Genomic DNA, 18,836 nt, shown 5'->3' with positions numbered 1-18,836 from the left:
GTTTCAAGGACAAACACAGACTTGTTCACTTAACTTGTGTAACTCAAACTCACAACAAAGTAATATCCTGGCACCTTACACTGCAAAAGTTAGTATCATCCAAATAATGCTTATTTCCATACATTGTATGAGACTCATCTTTTTGTTTGCTTTTTTTGGGGATTATGAGTGTGATGGACGTCTATTAATTAATGTATTAAATATACAATCTGGTACTATAGTTATCACTTTACCAATCCAACTGGTTTGAAGCAAACTTTTCCTCATCACCACCCTGGCCAAGCATGATATCACAGTGTAGATAAATACACCTGGTTAACAGGTGGAAAAAACCATCTTCCAGCAGAGCCAGAGGTGTGTATGATCAGTCAGAGACCTCAGGCTCTGCTGCTGTGAGCCCCCAGTTGAGGCGATGCTGAAGAACAAAGGCCATTTGGAAATGGACAACCCTGGTCTAGATCCTCTTTCGTCTGGAGTATCTAGTGTCCATGGTTTCCAAAAAGAATTTCACATTTTAATTAATCTGACTAAAGAACAGTTTTCCATTTTACTTCAGTTCATTTTTAATTAGCTCTGATTAGAGAAGACAGTTGTGTTAACGACGTATGGCTTTTTCTTTGCATGGCAGAACTCTAACATGCATTTGTGGATGTCACAGGGATTACTTGAAGGTTTCCTGAGCCCATGCCTCGACATCCATTGCAGAATCCCACCTGATTTTAATGCTGTGCTGCCTGAGCATCCAGGTTTTTGGAAATTGGGGTTGTACTTCCTTTGAATTTAGCCAAGGGAATCTTTTACGCGGCTTTGTTAGAAGACTCGTGGATTCTTGACTAAACAAGATTCCCGTTTCCCAAAAGTGAATCAATTGAAATCCAATGGGATCCTTTCAACACTTCCAACATGAAGATGCAGTATCTCAGAGTACTGCCCTCGAAAACAGCTTCAACATCTACAGTCACTTCATGTCTCACGCCACGAGATGGCAGCCAAACATCAGTACACGTCCTTTTCTAAAGTTAAATATCAAAACCGTGACGTTACTCTGAAATAAGTATGGGTTGGTGTGTTTTGTATTTTAGAAAACCTTCAGGAAAATTGTGTTTGTATCAAATACTGATGTAAAGTTGTGGATGTAACTATGTGTATAAATAATACAAATACACATTTTGACTAAGGACTGTGCAATGTATGATTTATTTAAAAAAAGAAAGAAAACGGATAAAAAACAAGACTATTTTTGGAGGAACTGGCAGATGGATTGTTTTCAGTGCATGCATTCCTTTATAAGTGTGCATCATCTTCATTTTTAAAACACTTTTGGGTGTAAAGTTAAATCATAATTAGGTCAGGTCACATATTTGTGTGCAGGACATGAGAATATAAGCCAGTTTTTAGTGGCAAAAAAAGAAGAAGATTAAACTGAAGTTGGGATGGACACTAAACTCTTTCACGCTTGCTGATCACTTCACTGAACAAGTCTACTAGGTTGTGCAAGTGCTGAACAGCGTAGTTGAACATTAGCTACTTCATTGTACATTAAAGACTGGTCTGAGAGACTTTGCCACTCACATACTGAAAGGTCATTGGATGGTGCTGACCAGTCATAAACTGATACTCACTCTATCTCTGTGCAGCCTCGTGATGGATGCTGACCTGTCCAGGGTGCACCCCGCTTCTCAAAGGGAGCTGGGACAGGATCCAGTAAAACCACATGCTACTGGACCTGGATAGTTCAGTGGGTTGAGCGGGCACCATTTGTAGAGGCTGTAGTGCTCATGCAGGCAGCGCAGGCTCGAGTCCTGGCCTGTGGCTGTGCACTGCAATGTGTCCCCCCTCTCTCTAGCCGTTTCCTGTCTACTTACTTTCTCAATAAAAACTCAACAAAAAAAAACACATGCAACTGAATGGGATGAAGCAGACATACATGAAGGATGGCTGTTTCTGTCTAAACACACACACACACACGACAGGAAAACAAAACAACTATTTGTCATATTTAATTCATGACATGTTTGCATTCTCAGTTCGCCTGTGATAAAATCAAACTAAGACATGGATAGGAAGTCAGAGTTCATGCTTTATTCATCATAACAGTCTGAGTTCCAGAACTGCGCTGCGTTCTTCAAATGCAGTTACTGTCGCAAACTGGATTGTCAAGATAGAAGATCTCTATCAGCTTATTTCATTGTTTGGTGAGGAAATGGTAAAGGTATCATGTGTCACATTCCCTGCTATTTCAACTCAACATTCTCAACATTCAACTTTGATTTTCTTAAAACATCCATACTGTCAACATGCAAAGTTCATTGATGTAACTATGCAGAAAAACATCTGTTTGATTGTCAAATCTGCAGACTGTTTTCTAAGAAAACACACTCACCAAACACAGCTACAAGATAAATGAGAAAGAAGTGTTGAATACAGAAGGATCCCCAGCAAAGACTTGTACCACAGGAGTAAAGCTGTCTCCCAATGAATAACTGGAAATTTATTTTAGCTGCAGGGCCCTAAAATGCTAAAACACAAGACACACTACCACACCACTAATATTCCACATGTGGTTTATTCCTCTGTTAAATATATTTAAATGTTTGCATGGAAGTAAAATATATATATATATATATATATATATATATATATATATATATATATATATATATATATATATATATATATATATATAAATATAAATATAAATAAATATAAATATAAATATTGACTTACATAATGCTGTACTGTTTGTGCTTGGTTGAATGAAGCACAAAGTAGGAAGCAGCAGCCAGCATAATGGTTTTCATTACAGGATAATGAACAACAAGCTTCTTAATAGTGATCCTGGTGTTTAGTACAATCCATTTCAGAGAGGATGGGGGTACTTTCCTAATGTTAAGGGGAGCGAATTAAAAACATCCTCCTCAAACAAGGCAGCAGGCACTTCCGATGACATGCTGACCAAGATTTGCAACAATGCTGGACAAACAGTACCTTTCCATATTAAGCGCTGGTAGCTGCTTTAACCATCAGCCTGATTATAACTGTCCTTCCATCAACCTCATTTGCCATCCCAGAAAAACAGAAAACACAAGAAGAAAATGAAGCCAAAGAGCAAACAGGCTGCATTATTGGCAATCACTGCTCCGGCAATGGCACTGACTGGCTGGAAGTGGATAAACAAGAGCTGTGGAGACCTGTTGAAAAAGAACATCTTCATAGAGAAAAAGAAAATAATGACAAACCATCCACAGTATGGTAGTATCAAAACACAAATCATTAGCCATAACCACATGCACACACACATGCACGCACTCACGTCACGCACGCACACACGCTCGCACACTCACATACACACAAAAATTTCTTCTTGTGAGCCAGAAATCACTTTCAGCATAGCTGCACAAAAGCACAGGAGACTTGTGTAATGCTCAAAGAACCTCTGGTGAACCTTCTCCCTACTTCTGTAGTTAGGTTAATTGTCAACAGGCCTCAAACACAATTTGATATAAAAAAAAAAGAAGAAGAAGAGCCGGTCCCAGTGGACGAGTCTCATAAATGTGCTAAAGACTGTCTGGATAGATTCTCAAAATTCCCACAAGCAGAACTTCTTGTTGGGTTTATACTTTCTACACACTGTGCAGTATGCTTTTGTCACACTGATGAGCATTTCAGGGACAATACACGGTTCAGTCACGGTCAAGGACACTTCACTGAGCTGTGGATCGAACCAGCAGTTCTCAGAAAGGAGGATGACCACTTCACCAACTGAACCGTGACCCCACAGGTTTAGGAACACGGCTCTGCTCTGGAAGTACTGGTTTTCCCTTCACTTTACAGGCACACGAAAGCAAGTTGCACAGCCAGGTATTGAGATCATAATCAAAACCCTGTATTAGGCTTACTTTTATGAGTCTTCACTTGAATGTATGTGGAAGTTTATTTAATCACACAGTCCTTTCAAATTGGCATGTGCAGTGTCTGTAACAGTCAGTAGTGCTCCAGGCTCTAGACGTGCTTCAACATGCCCTTTATATCTCTGATAATTGAGCAACGCATGTGAGCAGCCTACATGCCCAGGGCTATTTGAAGATTATTGTTCAGAAAAAAAACAAACTACACTTTGCTCTTTTCAACATCCCGAAGCTCAGCTCTGCCTTTGTACAATCTGCTTCTCCTTTAAAGCCATCAAATCATGGAACAATCTCTCAACCTACCTGAAACTTTTCACAGACTTCACGGTTTTCTCTTCTGCAGTCAAAAAGTGGATTTTAAGGAATCAGACTTGTCAACATTAATTTTATATCTTAACTGTTTTACAATTGTTTTTACAACAACTTATTTCCCCCTGTTTTGTAATATGTTTGGTACATGAGTGTGTGAGTGATGTGTTGATGTGTGGATGTGTGTATGTACATGTGTATAAATGATTGATTTGTTTTATATTTGACGCTCTTACCTTTTATTATTCATACAGTATACCTGCCCAGGGAGTACGGATGGAAAGTAGCTAGTAAGCTAAATCTGGTACAAAGCATCTTTTCTCATCTCTGAGACTAATGTCATTTTGTACATTGTCCCTGACACAAATAAACTTAATAAATAATAAATAAAATACATTTTACATTTGGACTGAGTTGGATGTCCATTTTTTTTGTATAATGCAGTTATTATTGATGTAGCTCAAGACTGACATGACATTATATAATATTTGGACCATCTGGAATTGACTTCTGTTACTATCCCCCCCTGAAATAAAAACGGTCAAAATCATCCCCCCTGTAAAACTGCCATCCCCCCTTTCCATCCCTTATGTAATTTCATCAATGAATGAGGTTTTACTGCTATTTCAACATTTAGAGTCATCACCAGAAAAATAACTTATTTCACTATTTTTACCTGTTTCAAGTAAAATTTTCACTTGAAATAAGTAGAAAAATCTGCCAGTGGGACAAGATTTATCTTCTCATTACAAGCAAAAAAATCTTGTTCCACTGGCAGATTTTTCTACTTATTTTAAGTGAAAATCTACTTGAAACAGGTGAAAATTGTTGTTTTTTTCCAGTGATGAGTCTTGTTTTAAGTGTAATGAGATTTTTTTACTAAAATGAGACATTTGAACTAGAAATAAGACAAATATTCTTGTTAAGATTTTGAGTTTTTGCAGTGATCCATTTTACTTATCCTGTGAAGGACAGAGTCATATTGATAAGTTCAGAAAACTGTTTTTTATTTTTGTGTTTTGATGTATTTGATGTAAGCCCAGTGGATATTTAAAGCTTACAGAAGGCTGCATTTAACTGCTGCTATGTCATTCCTGCAGTATTTCTGCAGGTGTTTTGGTCACTGCTATTATTTGTAATATATTATATTATTTGTAATCCGCACAAATTATCTGTCCCCATGATAAAATCCACCATCCCCCCTGATTTCTTTTTACAACTCGAGTACTGACAATAACCAGTTAATATGCAGCTTTTTTTGTTTTTTGTGAGTGCTCTCTTGTGTCAAGCCTACCCCTCTGGCGGTGTAGGAATCGAGCGGACACAATAGTCTCCGTAGCCCCGCCCCCCCGGGCGACGCCCCCGTGACGTCAGCAGAGCCCTCCAGTGCGGGGCTTTGTGGATGGTGATGGATCCCAAACGTGGTGACACCACTGACAAACAAACCAGGCAGAGCTGCGCTGACAGCCGGACAGCACCGCCGTGACCAGCGCTGCATCCAAGGAGTGCCACGTTTTTATTTCTGGAAAAGAGGGATTTTTTTAAATAAAAAGCGCTTTGACGGATTAATGTTTTGTCCGCCTGCAGATTTCATGAAGCTTTCGTGGAATTACACGCTGAGGATGGAGCCGCTGCTGGAAGACTGACACGCTTCCTGGGCTCTTGCCGCTTCCCCTTTATCCATGCGTTTCCTGGCATGGAGTGATTCATTAGCACATTTGTCAGAGAAGTAATTGATGAAACCGGGATTTTCGCTCTCCATGGTGCTTGAACGGTAAGTAAAATCCGATAGTGTCATAGCGATGTTCACGCACCGAAGTCACCTCCAGCGTGTATAGCCTGATTTATGGTTCCGCGTTAAATCGACGCAGATCATACGCCGTGGGTACGCGGCGACGCGCACCATACGGCGCGCTTCGCCGCGTGCCTTACGCCGTAAGATCTGCGTCGATTTAACGCGGAACCATAAACCATCCTTGTGTCTTTGTTTTCTGTGTTTGCTGCTGTGGCACTTCGAGTTTTGCAGCAGCTTTCACACATTTCCAAGGCAGAGCCAGGGGATGTGTTTTGAAAAAAAACAAACAGAAAAACAAGCACAATATGCTGTGTGTTGCTTGTGTTTGCAGGGAGATGGACGGGATCGGGACCACCATGCAGAAGAAGGCGGCGGAGCTGGAGAGGCTGGCCGAGGTGCTGGTCACCGGAGAGCAGCTTAGGTGGGTCCCTCTCTGCTCCAGTGTCTTTACACTCAGCTCCTCTCATGAAAGTAGAGCTTATTTGATCACTCGCTGTATGCCTGTATGAATGAGGAAGAAAAAAGGCATGATATGACATGACCCAATACAGGCAGAAGTGGGTGTTGTAAGCTTGACATCATGCCTACTGCAGCCGCAGTCAGTGTCAGCATCACTGCAGCAGGCAAACAAAGACATCCACACATGCTCAAGTCTCCCTCTCACCTATATAACTTGTATTCTTGTGGCATTGTCGTCCAAGATCCTGCAGGATTGCATAACAATTTTTTTGTTGTTGTTCTACTAATACAGTGCCCTTTGAGCTGCGCGGACTATGCTGAGCCTGCTGACCTGATGTCATTATCATGCCCTGCCCATTCACCCTATCAGGGAATTGTACCAATAACCTGGCAGCATTGTTGACATGCTGTATCCTTTGACCTACAGTGCTGTATGTAAAGAGAGGCTCCATAAGGGTGGCGCTCCCCGCCTCATAACCTCAGCGATGAATAGAAGCTCAGTAGGGAAGCATGGCACCAATGCCTGGAATTTCAGCCCCCAATTGAACTATGGGGGAAAAATATTTACTACAGTAAATAGCTTTTATCCAGATGGCTGTGGAAACTGGAGTGAAGTCTTTTGCTGTTTCTCTAGATGAAGACACTGTAATGTTCTTGTTTTCTGCAGAACCACAAATAGCAACACTGAAGTAATCGTCTAGAGAGTAATAGTTTGCCTGGACATACTGCACCGTGCAGCATGCACTCTTGCTTAGCTACAGCATTTCCTTCTCTGTTTGTCATTGTATGCTGTTTGTGTGTCAATGTTCCTGGCACAGCTGTACGCTGGAGCTGCCAGCTGGCAGAGTGATTGGTGTCAGTGAACGTAGGGCTGCTTGGAGTTGCTGTCCTGTCTTTGAGTCCTCTGAGATGCAGCTATTATGGGCCAGAGTGCTCAAGACTTGCTGTGTGTTTCTGTGTGCATTTATTTCTGACTCTCACAAGATTCATCTACTGTATACATTTCAGTACAGTTCAGTTCATCCATATGGCACCATTTCTCAACAAATCTCCTCTCAGAAGTCTTTATGGTGAAATTAAAGATGTCAAATTTATATCCAGTTAAGACAGTTCATTTCAGTCTTACTCAGTTTTTATTAAATACAGTTATTTCAATCCAGATAGAAATGATTATAATTCAATTAAGTGTAATGTATAAAACGTACATTTTATGAAAATGATCCAACCTCCTATATTTATGACCATCCAGCTTCACATCATGTTGAATTTGCTGCATCTCAGAGGTGTGTAACACAAAGAGATAACTTGCACAGGGGCATTGCGACAATGCTTAATAGTGGGTTTTCCAATATACTAATACAAATCTACATATTCCTTCCATCTGAGTTCAAAAGTAAGCTGGATGGATGTTTTGACACAGTTCTGCCCCCCATGTATGACTTCATTGGTTATACCAGCTGTGTGGCTGCAATCTGATGAGCTGATGGAGGCCCAACACCTGGAAAGTTGAACTGTTCTCACAGTGACTACAGTTCAATTCAGCCCTCAATTTAAACTCACAAAAGATGGATTAGGTGATTTCTGGGGAGGATGAATGTTTAAAGTATACAACCACAATATTCAGCCTCTTCCTAGTAAGCTTGGTCAAAAACAGCAACTCCAGAACACATCAGCATGCACTACCTTTAAACTATGATCGGTTTTCGGTTGTGTTACAGTCTGATAATGAATGGCCTCTGCTCGTCTACAACACTGATCACATGCACCAAGTGTGCATGAGACAAGTGCACATAACAACAACAGAAACAAGCAGAAACTCCTGTTGAGTCATCCCGTGGGAAATAAATGGGTGTGTTTTTTACAGCACACCCATGTTTTCATGTTGATTTATGAACAGGTAGTTATTATAAGATAATTTAATGTAAAAATGATTGCTAAAACTTATTTGAACCAATAAAAAAGATGTTTATAGAAATGATCAGGTACTTCACCGTTAAGTCCTCACGAAATTTATTAGCTTCTGCAAAAAGGGCATGATGTTTCTCATGATGATAAGAGCTTCATGTGTGAGGAGAGGGATTTGAGATACTGTTTACGATTAAATAGGGAGGCAGTAAAGATAAGCTACGTTTGGCGAAATGTGACGTCCCCGTCCCCAATAATCATTTCAACTCTACATGCAGCTTTTACGGATATTTCCATGGGAACAGCCAGATGATTCACTGTGGTGGATTGTCGTGTCCCTCAAAAAATCACTAACATTTTTAAATTTAGATTTAAGAACCTGTGTTGTTATTAACAGATAATAACCACTTGTGTGCTTATTAATCAATGTCAGCACTTTTTCTCATGAACTAAGGTAAAAGTCAGTGGCAAACACCGCACCTGTCTAGTATTGCCAGTGTGTTTTGTTTGTGTGTGCAGATTAAAATGCTGATGATGGCATTTAAAACAACGCTTTGTTTTGCCTGAATGCAATCTGTAGACTCTGACTTTCATGTCACACACCGGAGAGCTTGATAATTGATGCTCTTGCTCAGTGTTTAGCTTCTTCTGTGTTATTTTTGCTTCATCCTGATTTGATAGCTCAGACCAAAGGATTTCAAGAAAGGCTGAGTAATCATGGATTTAAAATTAGACCTGATATGAAACAATGGACTCTGGTGAATCCACACCTTTGTTTGTTCATCTTTATTATGAACTACGTCCGGGTGCATGTGCAGCGCAGTTCCTGGTACTGACGACAGTACACTTGGCTGTGTCGAAAGTCTTATCACCCATTCGTGTGTCCCATCATGTTGACTGCTCGTATCTCTGGACAGATCTCTCTTGGGGCTGGGAAGTCTGTTGTTATGTCACAGAGGCACATGCAGCTGCCGTAGCAAGTCTTGTGACCAGTTCATAGATGTGAATAGAGAGCTTGTTAGGCCACGGTAAAATGTGACAGAAAATGAGGCCTCATGGGTGTTTTCAGCCTGGGAGCCATTCAGAAAATGTTCCTGCCAGCTGCCATTGTTTGATTCAGCACCATTTTAACAGCTTTTTTCCCCCTTTTCTTTCTACTTACATTGAACAGATTGGATGTCTGTAATTTTTTTTTTTCAGCTAAGTATGTTCGCCACCCCTCAATACTTGCCAGAGCAGTTCAGCCAGCTGTCATTGTTAATCCGGAGTGATGCCGTCCAGCTGTATACAGACTCAGTATGGAGTGAACTAGCGAGCTGCAGGAAGCTTGGCTCTGACCGTGGTGGGCTGTTTCACAACCCTCAAGTTCAGGCAGAGGTCACTGGGATGGTGTGAAATGAGCATCTTGCCCTTCTATTAAAATATGAGTGCCCAAAGCACGGATCTGTTCTATTAAAAAAGGTTAAGGGCACATAGATTCATATGTAATCATAGTTACGTGTCATGTACTGTTGAAAAAAAGATCCTCTTGTTTGTGTAGCATTTGCAACATGACATCTTCATCAGGGAGAAATTGTCTGTCACAAAAACATCCTTTTATTCTGCCAACTGGTGCTCAAGTGTTGATCTCAGGACTGTCAGAGCAGGATAAAGGCTCTTGTCTTGTTTTCTCACAGTCGAGTATCAGTCACAGTTCCTTTGCCACTTATCTGTTTGTCTCCAGGCTGCGTCTCCACGAGGGGAAGGTGATCAAAGACCGGAGGCACCACCTTCGAACTTATCCCAACTGCTTCGTAGCCAAGGAGCTGATTGACTGGCTGATCGAACACAAGGAGGCCTCAGATCGGGAAACAGCCATCAAAATTATGCAGAGGCTTTTGGACCAGAGCATCGTTCACCACGGTAAGGCCGAGCTGTGTGTACAGTATATGTTTGTGTGTGTGGGGGGTTAGTTGTGTGTATTATTTTATGGTGTTTTTGCTTAATGGCAAGAGTTGCTCTTGACATTTTCTGGGAACGAGCGTTGCTTCTTAATGGATGATGCTCCGTGTGTCCTTGCCAGTTTGGCTGCAAACACAGTGTCTAACTACTTGCTTCACATGTGAATACAGACAGAAACAGAAGGAGAGGGCTGTGTTATTGTGAACACTGAGACTGACAACATCACATTAACCCAATCAAACATAACTTCAGTGGCTTAATGATGTTTCCATTTTCATGACTGGTTTCATACAAACCCAATCCAAACTCCTGCATTAACTAAATGTTATTGACTGTACATGTTTGCAGTGTGTGATGAGCACCGGGAGTTCAAAGACCTGAAGCTGTTGTACCGCTTCAGAAAGGACGATGGCACATTCCCATTGGATAGTGAAGCCAAAGTCTTCATGAGGGGGCAGAGGATCTATGAAAAGTATGGACACACTCACATTCAAACACCTGTATACATGTTTTCCAGTCTGTCCTCTGAAGATTGAACCTTAGATGAGAAAACGGCACATTTGGAAAATGCAAAGGGCACACCTCCATAGCAACCAAGACCCTGGATTTCACAGAGAACAGCCTGAATGGGTCTTTTTGTTTTTGGTCTGGAGCAGGCAGTGCCCATTTCTTCCTAAAAAAAGATTTGGTGTACTGGTTTATCTGACCAAAATATACATTTGTACTCTGATGGTCTATCCCAGAGGTCTCTGCGCCTGCGGCTGTCAACTCTGCATCTTCACAAAGTTAACGTTTGACTTCCCCGCAGTTTTGGTTCATGTTGCATTTGCAAATGTAACTGTATATTGTAAAAGTTTACTAAGGGTTTTCCTAAAGTAATCTGTTACTTGTATGGTTATATCAACTGCTGATATTCCATACGCTGCTGGATGGGTGTCGAACGTAGACTTGTACCCTTGCTCTACATATTCTGAAATTCCTCCAGCTTATATTAATTGTTTATGTTCGCATTCACTGCAGAAGGAGAAATGGGTAAATCCTTTCTGGTATTGCGTGGAGGAACATTGTTTTTAATAATTTTAAGGATTTTCTCATCCATTTGCTGACAAAGTAGGGAATATGTCTTTGTCAATCGTTGCTCCTCAAAGACTCAGCCTTTCATGGCTGCTGCTTTTGTAACAAATCACTACTCCTATCACCTTTTTATTCACCTTTTACTGGCACTAAATTAACTTTTTGGGAACCTGTTTCAGGCCTTGAATTAATAAATGTATGTTTATTAACTGCAAAGTGAAGGTGACTGGAAAAACATGAAATTATTGTGCTTCATAGAAAGCAATAGAACTGATAAGTAAATGTGAGAATCGTTGTGGTTTATTTATTTACTTTGTATTTTCCATTATTGTCCTAAGTTTTTATGAATCAGGGTTGGAGATTGATGATTTAATTTTCACTTCTTCATCATTTAGGAATAATGGATTCATTTAGAGAAAACCTGCTTATTTGAGTTATGTTTTAGAGGATGCCACAAATGGGACTGTCCTCAACTCTATGCTTTATGCACCTTTAATGTGATCGAGAGAAATAGTTTGTGTTAAATAGTCAAGGTTTCCTTTTTTTGTCCAAATATAGAAGCACGGACAGAGAACTCCCTATAATAACTGACTTATATTTCATTAGTGTTGCTAAGAAAATAGACTTATATACAGACACAGACCCTGACACAGTTGTTACATAAGAGAAAGAAATAGTGCAAGAGGGGACATCTGTCATGTCAACTCTTTAACCTACGTGTTTATGTAATCACCCTGGTCCAGCCAAATGCCCCCCACCCCCTAATGCACACACAGATAATGTCAAGCTTGAAGTTGAATGCTTCTCATCTAGAGCTGCTTTAGAGTTACACTTACAGCACAGACGATGGTTCTGTCATGTGTTGTCAAGTCATAACCATAGAGTGGATTTCATATATATATATATATATATATATATATATATATATATATATATATATATATATATATATAGTTGAATAAAGAAATTGCTCTGTCAGGACATTCATGCATGTTTGTCGTAGGTACAAAACTGCTGACGGGTTAAGCTTCAGCCCTCAATGTTTGTACATGATGATGCCATTTCTAATTTTGCCAAAACATCTTTTACTGTGTTAGGTTCTTAAAAAAGAAATCATGCATGCCATTGTTGTTATATTTTTGAGGTTTGATGTTGAAAGGTAATATGTTTGGGATTCAGTAAATTCATTCAGCATGAACAGCCATTTCCATCTTTGCACATGTTTACATTATGCTACTTTCTCTCGTCTCTCCTCCTCCGGCTTTGGAGATGCACTTTTTTGGAGCAAGCTTTGTTTCCTGGTTTACTTCTGACAAGTTGAGTAGTTTTGTATCAGCAGGTTGTCGGTTAAATCTCCATCAACAGCATACTTGACGATTGACATGTTCACTAATGTAACCAACCCTCTTGTCAAAGTTGAGCTGAATACCTTTCAAGCAACAGTGTTTCCTCTTTGTGTTTTTAAGGTAGAAGCTCTCATAGTCTAAATGATTTATCAGATGCTTACCTGATCACTGATAACCAAACTCACTGTCCCTACTGTACATATGGCTGACTGCACCGACCAGCTTCGTAAGTCACTACAGTACATATCATGTTTCTCTCACAGCTCCACTCTACACGATTTGTGAGGATTTTTGAAAACATTTTTAAAAAATGTTTTGGGATTTTTAAGTTTGAAAGCCTGTTTATCTAAATGTTTTTTTAAAAGTTGAATTAAAACCACTAGTGCTGGATTCAAGACATGATGAGTTAAATCGTTCACACTCATATGGCGCCACTGGCTGCCTTGTGGACACAATTTTCATCTGTTGGTTTCAATTTCTCTCAAGAAAATGAGGGAAGTGTTGGTTTGGTTTTTGATTTTATGCCGGTTTCAAAACCTCTGAACCCTTACTGAACTGTGTTTTATTTATGTTATGTTAAGGACACATTTCTTGTATTTCTTATGAAGATACCACTAATGTTTGCATATTGAACCATCATGTCAAAAACTGACATGAATTTGAGAGGATTTTAAGATATAATAATAATGTATTTACGGTAATGCCATGACTCTGGGCCACGTTAACCCTTTAAGCCTGGCCTAATCTCAGGTTTATGTTCCTAAATGACATTTGCTCCCTGCACCGGGGGCTCCCGGCTGTAACGAGTTATAAATACTTAAGAGGACGACCATTGTTTTACCACTTTACCTGGAGAATTTAATAAAAACGTAGGTAAAATGCAGCAGCATGTGTTAGAGTAGCCCAGTGTATTGCTGTCATTTTCCAAATGTAGTTGTTTCCAACTCTTCTTTTTATAGCTTGTATTGTCAAAAATAATGTTGTTTTTCATGCTCAAGGATTGACAGTATGTGTATGGCACTGCCAGAGATAGGCAATGCTGTTTTTATCAAATGTCAAGTCTAGAAAAAAATTTATTTTGAAACAAAAGACTGTCTTTCTTTCATTCTCTGGTCTGCCTTTTACAGTAGCTTGAGCCTATTTCAGATTCAAGCAACCACAACCAATCCTCTACAGGCTGAACTGGTGCTTTGCAGGTTGTTTTTTTCTCCCTGCGGCCTTGAATTACACAGTTGTGAAAAAGCAAGTACACCACCTTCATTTCTAACAGCCTCTCATTGTAGAAAACACCTTTGCTATATTGCATCTTATAGTGGCTCCACTCATATGATAGTAAGCGCAACATTTCCATCCGTCCGACTGGTGATTTTGTATTTTTATGTCACAATTGGAAGTTATAGTAAGTAATTTAAAGTTAATCTGTCTACTATTGTGTGTGTTTGCATCAAGAATACATGCAAACGTTATTTTCTTGCATTTTAGAAGTAGACTTCTGCTGATGTGATAATTACAAGCCAACTTAGCCAAACAGAAGAAGTAAAACTCTTATAATCACATCGTATAGTAAGGCCTCCTTTAACCCCTCACTATTATTTTGAAAAAAGCTATAGCTGTCCCATATGAGAGTTGTGATCACATGATCTAAATACACAACATTAATAATATTATATAGGACATATATTGCAACTTGATTAAGTCCATGCCAGCCCTGGCCAGTGTGTTACATAATCAAATTTAAACCCTAAGAGAAACCCTTATATTCATCTTCTTTAATTTATCATTTAAGGGGCATGTGACATGATGTCACATGCCCCTTAAATGACCTCTAATGTCACATGATCATTGTTAAAAGTTTCTGCATGGCTGTAGAGTCATCGCTGCTTCTCAGTGGGTGTAATATAGTCTGAGCTAGGAATACTTAATGTGCAGCTAAGTGCATATCCAGGCCATGGTGGCTCAACATACTGCTTTCATAGTCTCAGGTGATGAATAACACATGGTATAACTCAAGCTGCTTTCATTCAGCATGAAATGCAGTACCTGTCTGCTAACATAGCATGAACTGTTGACTTAATATGTGTTTTAATGGAATATATACCAGTGGCAATTAGCACAAGAGCCATGCAACATCGTTTCCGCCTTCTTTAATATTTGTAATATGATGATGGCTTCGAATGTGAGCTGAGCTCTGCTAAAGCTCCTAATCAATCAAAATTTGGCATTCAAAGCAAGTCATGTGTTCTGTGGTATGTAGACTAAAATTGAAAGATGTATGCACCGTTAAACTTGACAGAAACCAGCATGATGACCCTTGAATATCAATAATAGAGAGCACACGTTCCTCTCTGGACTCGTGGGCCTCTAGCTTTTTATAAGCTGCTGGACGTGCCATGATGAAGTGCCACGAGACGAGAGTTAAAGGTGCTCATGAGGATTTAAGTGTTTTTATAGAGATGAGGCTTTTTACATGCTATGTTTCATTTATTTTGATTTAGTTTAATTTATTAAGGTCCCAGCTTAGCTTACTCAACCCAGAAGTTGGCCTTCCCTTTTCAGTAAAGCTTCTCTCACTAGGGCACTGTATCGAGGAAGACATTATTGTCTGCTCCAAACGTACCTTCCCTACTGCATACATCAACTAATACTGTACATTCTTTGGATTACCAGTTAACCAGTAATTTACCAGTTAACCACCTGTCACGAACAACAATTTTTTGTAGCGATTTTTTGTTTTGTTTTGTCATGGAGAGCTAGACTACAGGACAAGAAGAAGAAAAAAACAAGAAGCAGGTGTTAATGTGACCACGATCTTTGCAGTTTATTAATTCAAGTCCCAATCCAGTCGTCATTCATTTCCTCAGAATTTTATATTAAGTTTGGGGTTTTTTTCATGAAAAACTGTATCCTGGTCTGGTCTCAAAATTAGCATTGGTAATACTAATGATTAGTCTCAAAACACATGAAAAACATCTTAATTTTTCTCAGAGAGGTGCTTTTAAGGAAGAATGCATTAAGTCCAAAGTCTATAAATGACCGTGGGTCTCTCTGCAGCTGGTCGTGTGCTAGTTTTCTTGTCTGGCAGCAAACAGCCACTGGAGACTCGGATCATCTCATCATAATGCTGTTTTAAAGATGATCTGTTCAGTGTCAGGCATCGACCAGGGAGACAGCAGTGGCTCTTCTGTCCTGTTTGCACCGGTCTAATCAGGTCAGCTGCTGGTGAAGTTTCTAAGCTCAGAGCCAACAGCTTCAACCTTATAACGTCTTTCATGTCCTTCGTGGATAACTTTTACGTTTCCATAAAGTCAGGCTACGAAACACTCTAAGCGTACTTATAAAAATACTGCTTTCTGTTCAGACTGTGTTGTCGAGGCGTTAATATGGAGACAAGAAATGTATGTTTGTGCTAGTGAATCACAGCCTTATAAAGATGGCACTGTTAGTGTCTTTTGGTTGCTACAGTTTGTTACTAGTGCATTTAAAAAAATGTACAGGCAAACTACATTGTCACTGCCCCAGCCTGCCTGGTTCCTTTTACAGTTTCTGCATGGAGGTGATATTTTTAGGGTGTGAATGTGTTTTTAATAAAATTGTGTTTGTTTGTTTGTTTGTTTTTATCTGCTACCTTGTTCCATCCAGAAGAGGCTTTGCCATCCACTTTAGCTAGTCTCCTGATGTAAACATGTATCACCAAATGAGACACTGTTGTGAAGTAGATATTTCAGACTTTTAATGCACATTTGTTATATCCAGAGTCAAGACATGTAATTTATGAAGCAAATACAGAATGTAATTACCTTATCCATGCACAATAAGTTTTGCCTGAGAGACATGAGGAACATGACTCTCAAAGCTCAGTCTCAAAGCTTGAGTTATGTGACGTACTAATCTGGAGAAAGTTTATAGTCCATTTTGACCGTGCAGATTACAGAGCGGAGAAAAAGAGCAAATTCTGGAGATTTTCTCTCTTGGAAATTCCCCTTGAAGGAAGTTCACTTTCCACAGTGACCCAGGTTTCTTCTCTAAAATGGTAAAATAGGACTATGGGTTATATTATAGCTATCAATTATGAATGTTGGAGCATTCTTGAAAACCCACTTTATTTTCCATTGACTAGAATGTGCTGCATATAAAGTTGTTTCAGTAAATGGCATACACTTAGACTTTTATCCTTGTCTAGGTCCTAAAAGTGCTTTCTGATACATTTTTTCACTGCTCCATTCATATAAACACACTTACACAGCCTCACTTATTACATATGCCTAATGTACATTAGCGGCCTACTCTGCCATGTGAACCACACCGGTATCAACACATTAGCCAGAGAGTGCTCAAAAAGGACGGTTTGATCATATTTGTGTTTCCATTATATAAATACTCTCCTGCAGATTCATTTAAATTTGAATCAAGAGGTGAATTTATTCACAATCCCCAAAGTTAACTTTTTAGCATCAAATTCCCATTACATTTTTTTGTCTCCACAGGCTGATGAACACAGAAAACAGCCTAATACAGACCAGAGAAGAGGATGGAGGGTCATTTGAGCGGGCGTTGGTGGCCTCGGAGTTCATCGACTGGCTGCTTCAAGAAGGCGAGACGCCGACCAGGGAGGAGGCCGAGCAGCTGGGACGGAGGCTCCTTGAACACAGCATCATTCAGCATGGTGAGACGGAGGGTTTTTACACACACTGAGCCACTGAAATGGAAGGAAAACTGTCTAACTTTATACGCCACTTGGGAAGTATTAAGGTCCCTTTAGTTCTCCGTTGTTGGACATATATATATGTGAATATAATATATCTTTTTTCGGGCCTTTGAGCTTGTAACGTAACGAGCTTGTAACGTCTTCAGCATTCGTCTACTCCGTTGATCCCATCAGCATCAGGTCGCTGTTTTCAGGAAACAAATTTGCTTGTTTGTCAACAGCCAGCCTTTCAGTGTATACTGACTCCACAGGCCTGAGTTGGCTTTCTCGCGATACTCCAGCTTACTCCTGTTGTCCAAGACCTTTTATTTTAGGGTTACTGGTGATTCCATATTGTTTGTAGGAGTAAGTGTTTGCCTTGATCAGAGCCGTCTGGGAGATTTGCGAGGCCCTGTGCGAGATGGCCGGGGGGGGGGGGGGCCCTCGCACGTGAGCGTAGCGAGCCCGCGCGAAATTTTTGGGTTTTTCGAAAAACCCAAAAACCCAAAAACTTTTAGGTTATTCGGGTCGGATCGGGTGTCTATATGCGCAATTTTAACTCTCCAATTAGCAAAATACTGGATACCTTCCCCTGCTTCATCATCATTTGACTTGCCTCGACGTGGGGCCCCACGGCTGCTTGAGACCCGGTCGGATTGGTGATTTTTCTCACAAATTTATCAAACGAGCCTTTCAGAGAGGCATTAAACTCTTCCATTTTCTTTAGTTTTTTTCTTTTTTCATCCCCTGATGGAAATTTCCTGAATCTGTCTCGTTCTCTCGACATTGTGTGATAGTTTGTTCCAACTCCACCCATCAGGATCAGAGCAGCTTGTGTCTGCGCTTGGTCTGATCAGTTGTATTGACAACAGACACGGGCATCATTGCACATATATTTATTGATATGCACAGACTAGTACACATTTAGGTCTGTAATGGAACGTGACTGTTGATATTTATAAGGGAAAAAACGAAAAAAAAATATTCCATTTTTTTTTTTCAAAAACGGCCCATAGCGCGAGGCCCCTTGGGACGCGAGGCCCCGTGCGGTCGCACGGTTCGCACACCCCTTGCGGCGGCCCTGGCCTTGATTGTCTCTGTGTGGCCTGTATTAAACCAATGACACTTCAGGCCCACCGCAACCCTGAAGAGGACTTCAGGCTTTATAGAAAATGTATGAAAAAGTAAATATAACATAAATGCAACTGCTGAATACACCCCCCCCCCCCCACCTCGAGTTAAATTCATAATATGAACTTCAATGAGGTTTTATGTCCGTACTAAATGCCAAATTGAAATTAAATTGTAGGTCATGAAATAATTTAAACAAGCAATTAAAAACATTAAATGTTATTGGCTTCTGCTGCATCTGCTTCAAACGGCTCCACCCAAGAGTGTAAAAGCAACTGGGAAAT

The 18,836-nt window shown here is 40.1% G+C and overlaps 1 protein-coding gene across 1 annotated transcript in view; it reads left to right on the top strand.

Moving 5' to 3' along the window:
• Positions 1-5,610: 5,610 nt before the first annotated feature.
• Positions 5,611-18,836, top strand: part of deptor (DEP domain containing MTOR-interacting protein) — a 36,141-nt gene continuing 22,915 nt past the window's right edge. Inside the window, exons 1-5 of the mRNA XM_061716470.1 lie at positions 5,611-5,991; positions 6,344-6,433; positions 10,100-10,278; positions 10,666-10,789; positions 17,222-17,400. Of these exons, the coding sequence (XP_061572454.1) occupies positions 5,954-5,991; positions 6,344-6,433; positions 10,100-10,278; positions 10,666-10,789; positions 17,222-17,400 (610 nt within the window). The 5' untranslated portion in view covers positions 5,611-5,953. The remainder of the gene's footprint in view (positions 5,992-6,343; positions 6,434-10,099; positions 10,279-10,665; positions 10,790-17,221; positions 17,401-18,836) is intronic.

This window comes from Cololabis saira, chromosome 3, assembly GCF_033807715.1.
Source record: "Cololabis saira isolate AMF1-May2022 chromosome 3, fColSai1.1, whole genome shotgun sequence".
Classification (NCBI taxonomy): Eukaryota; Metazoa; Chordata; class Actinopteri; order Beloniformes; family Belonidae; genus Cololabis; species Cololabis saira.
This window is presented reverse-complemented; position numbering and strand designations above follow the sequence as displayed.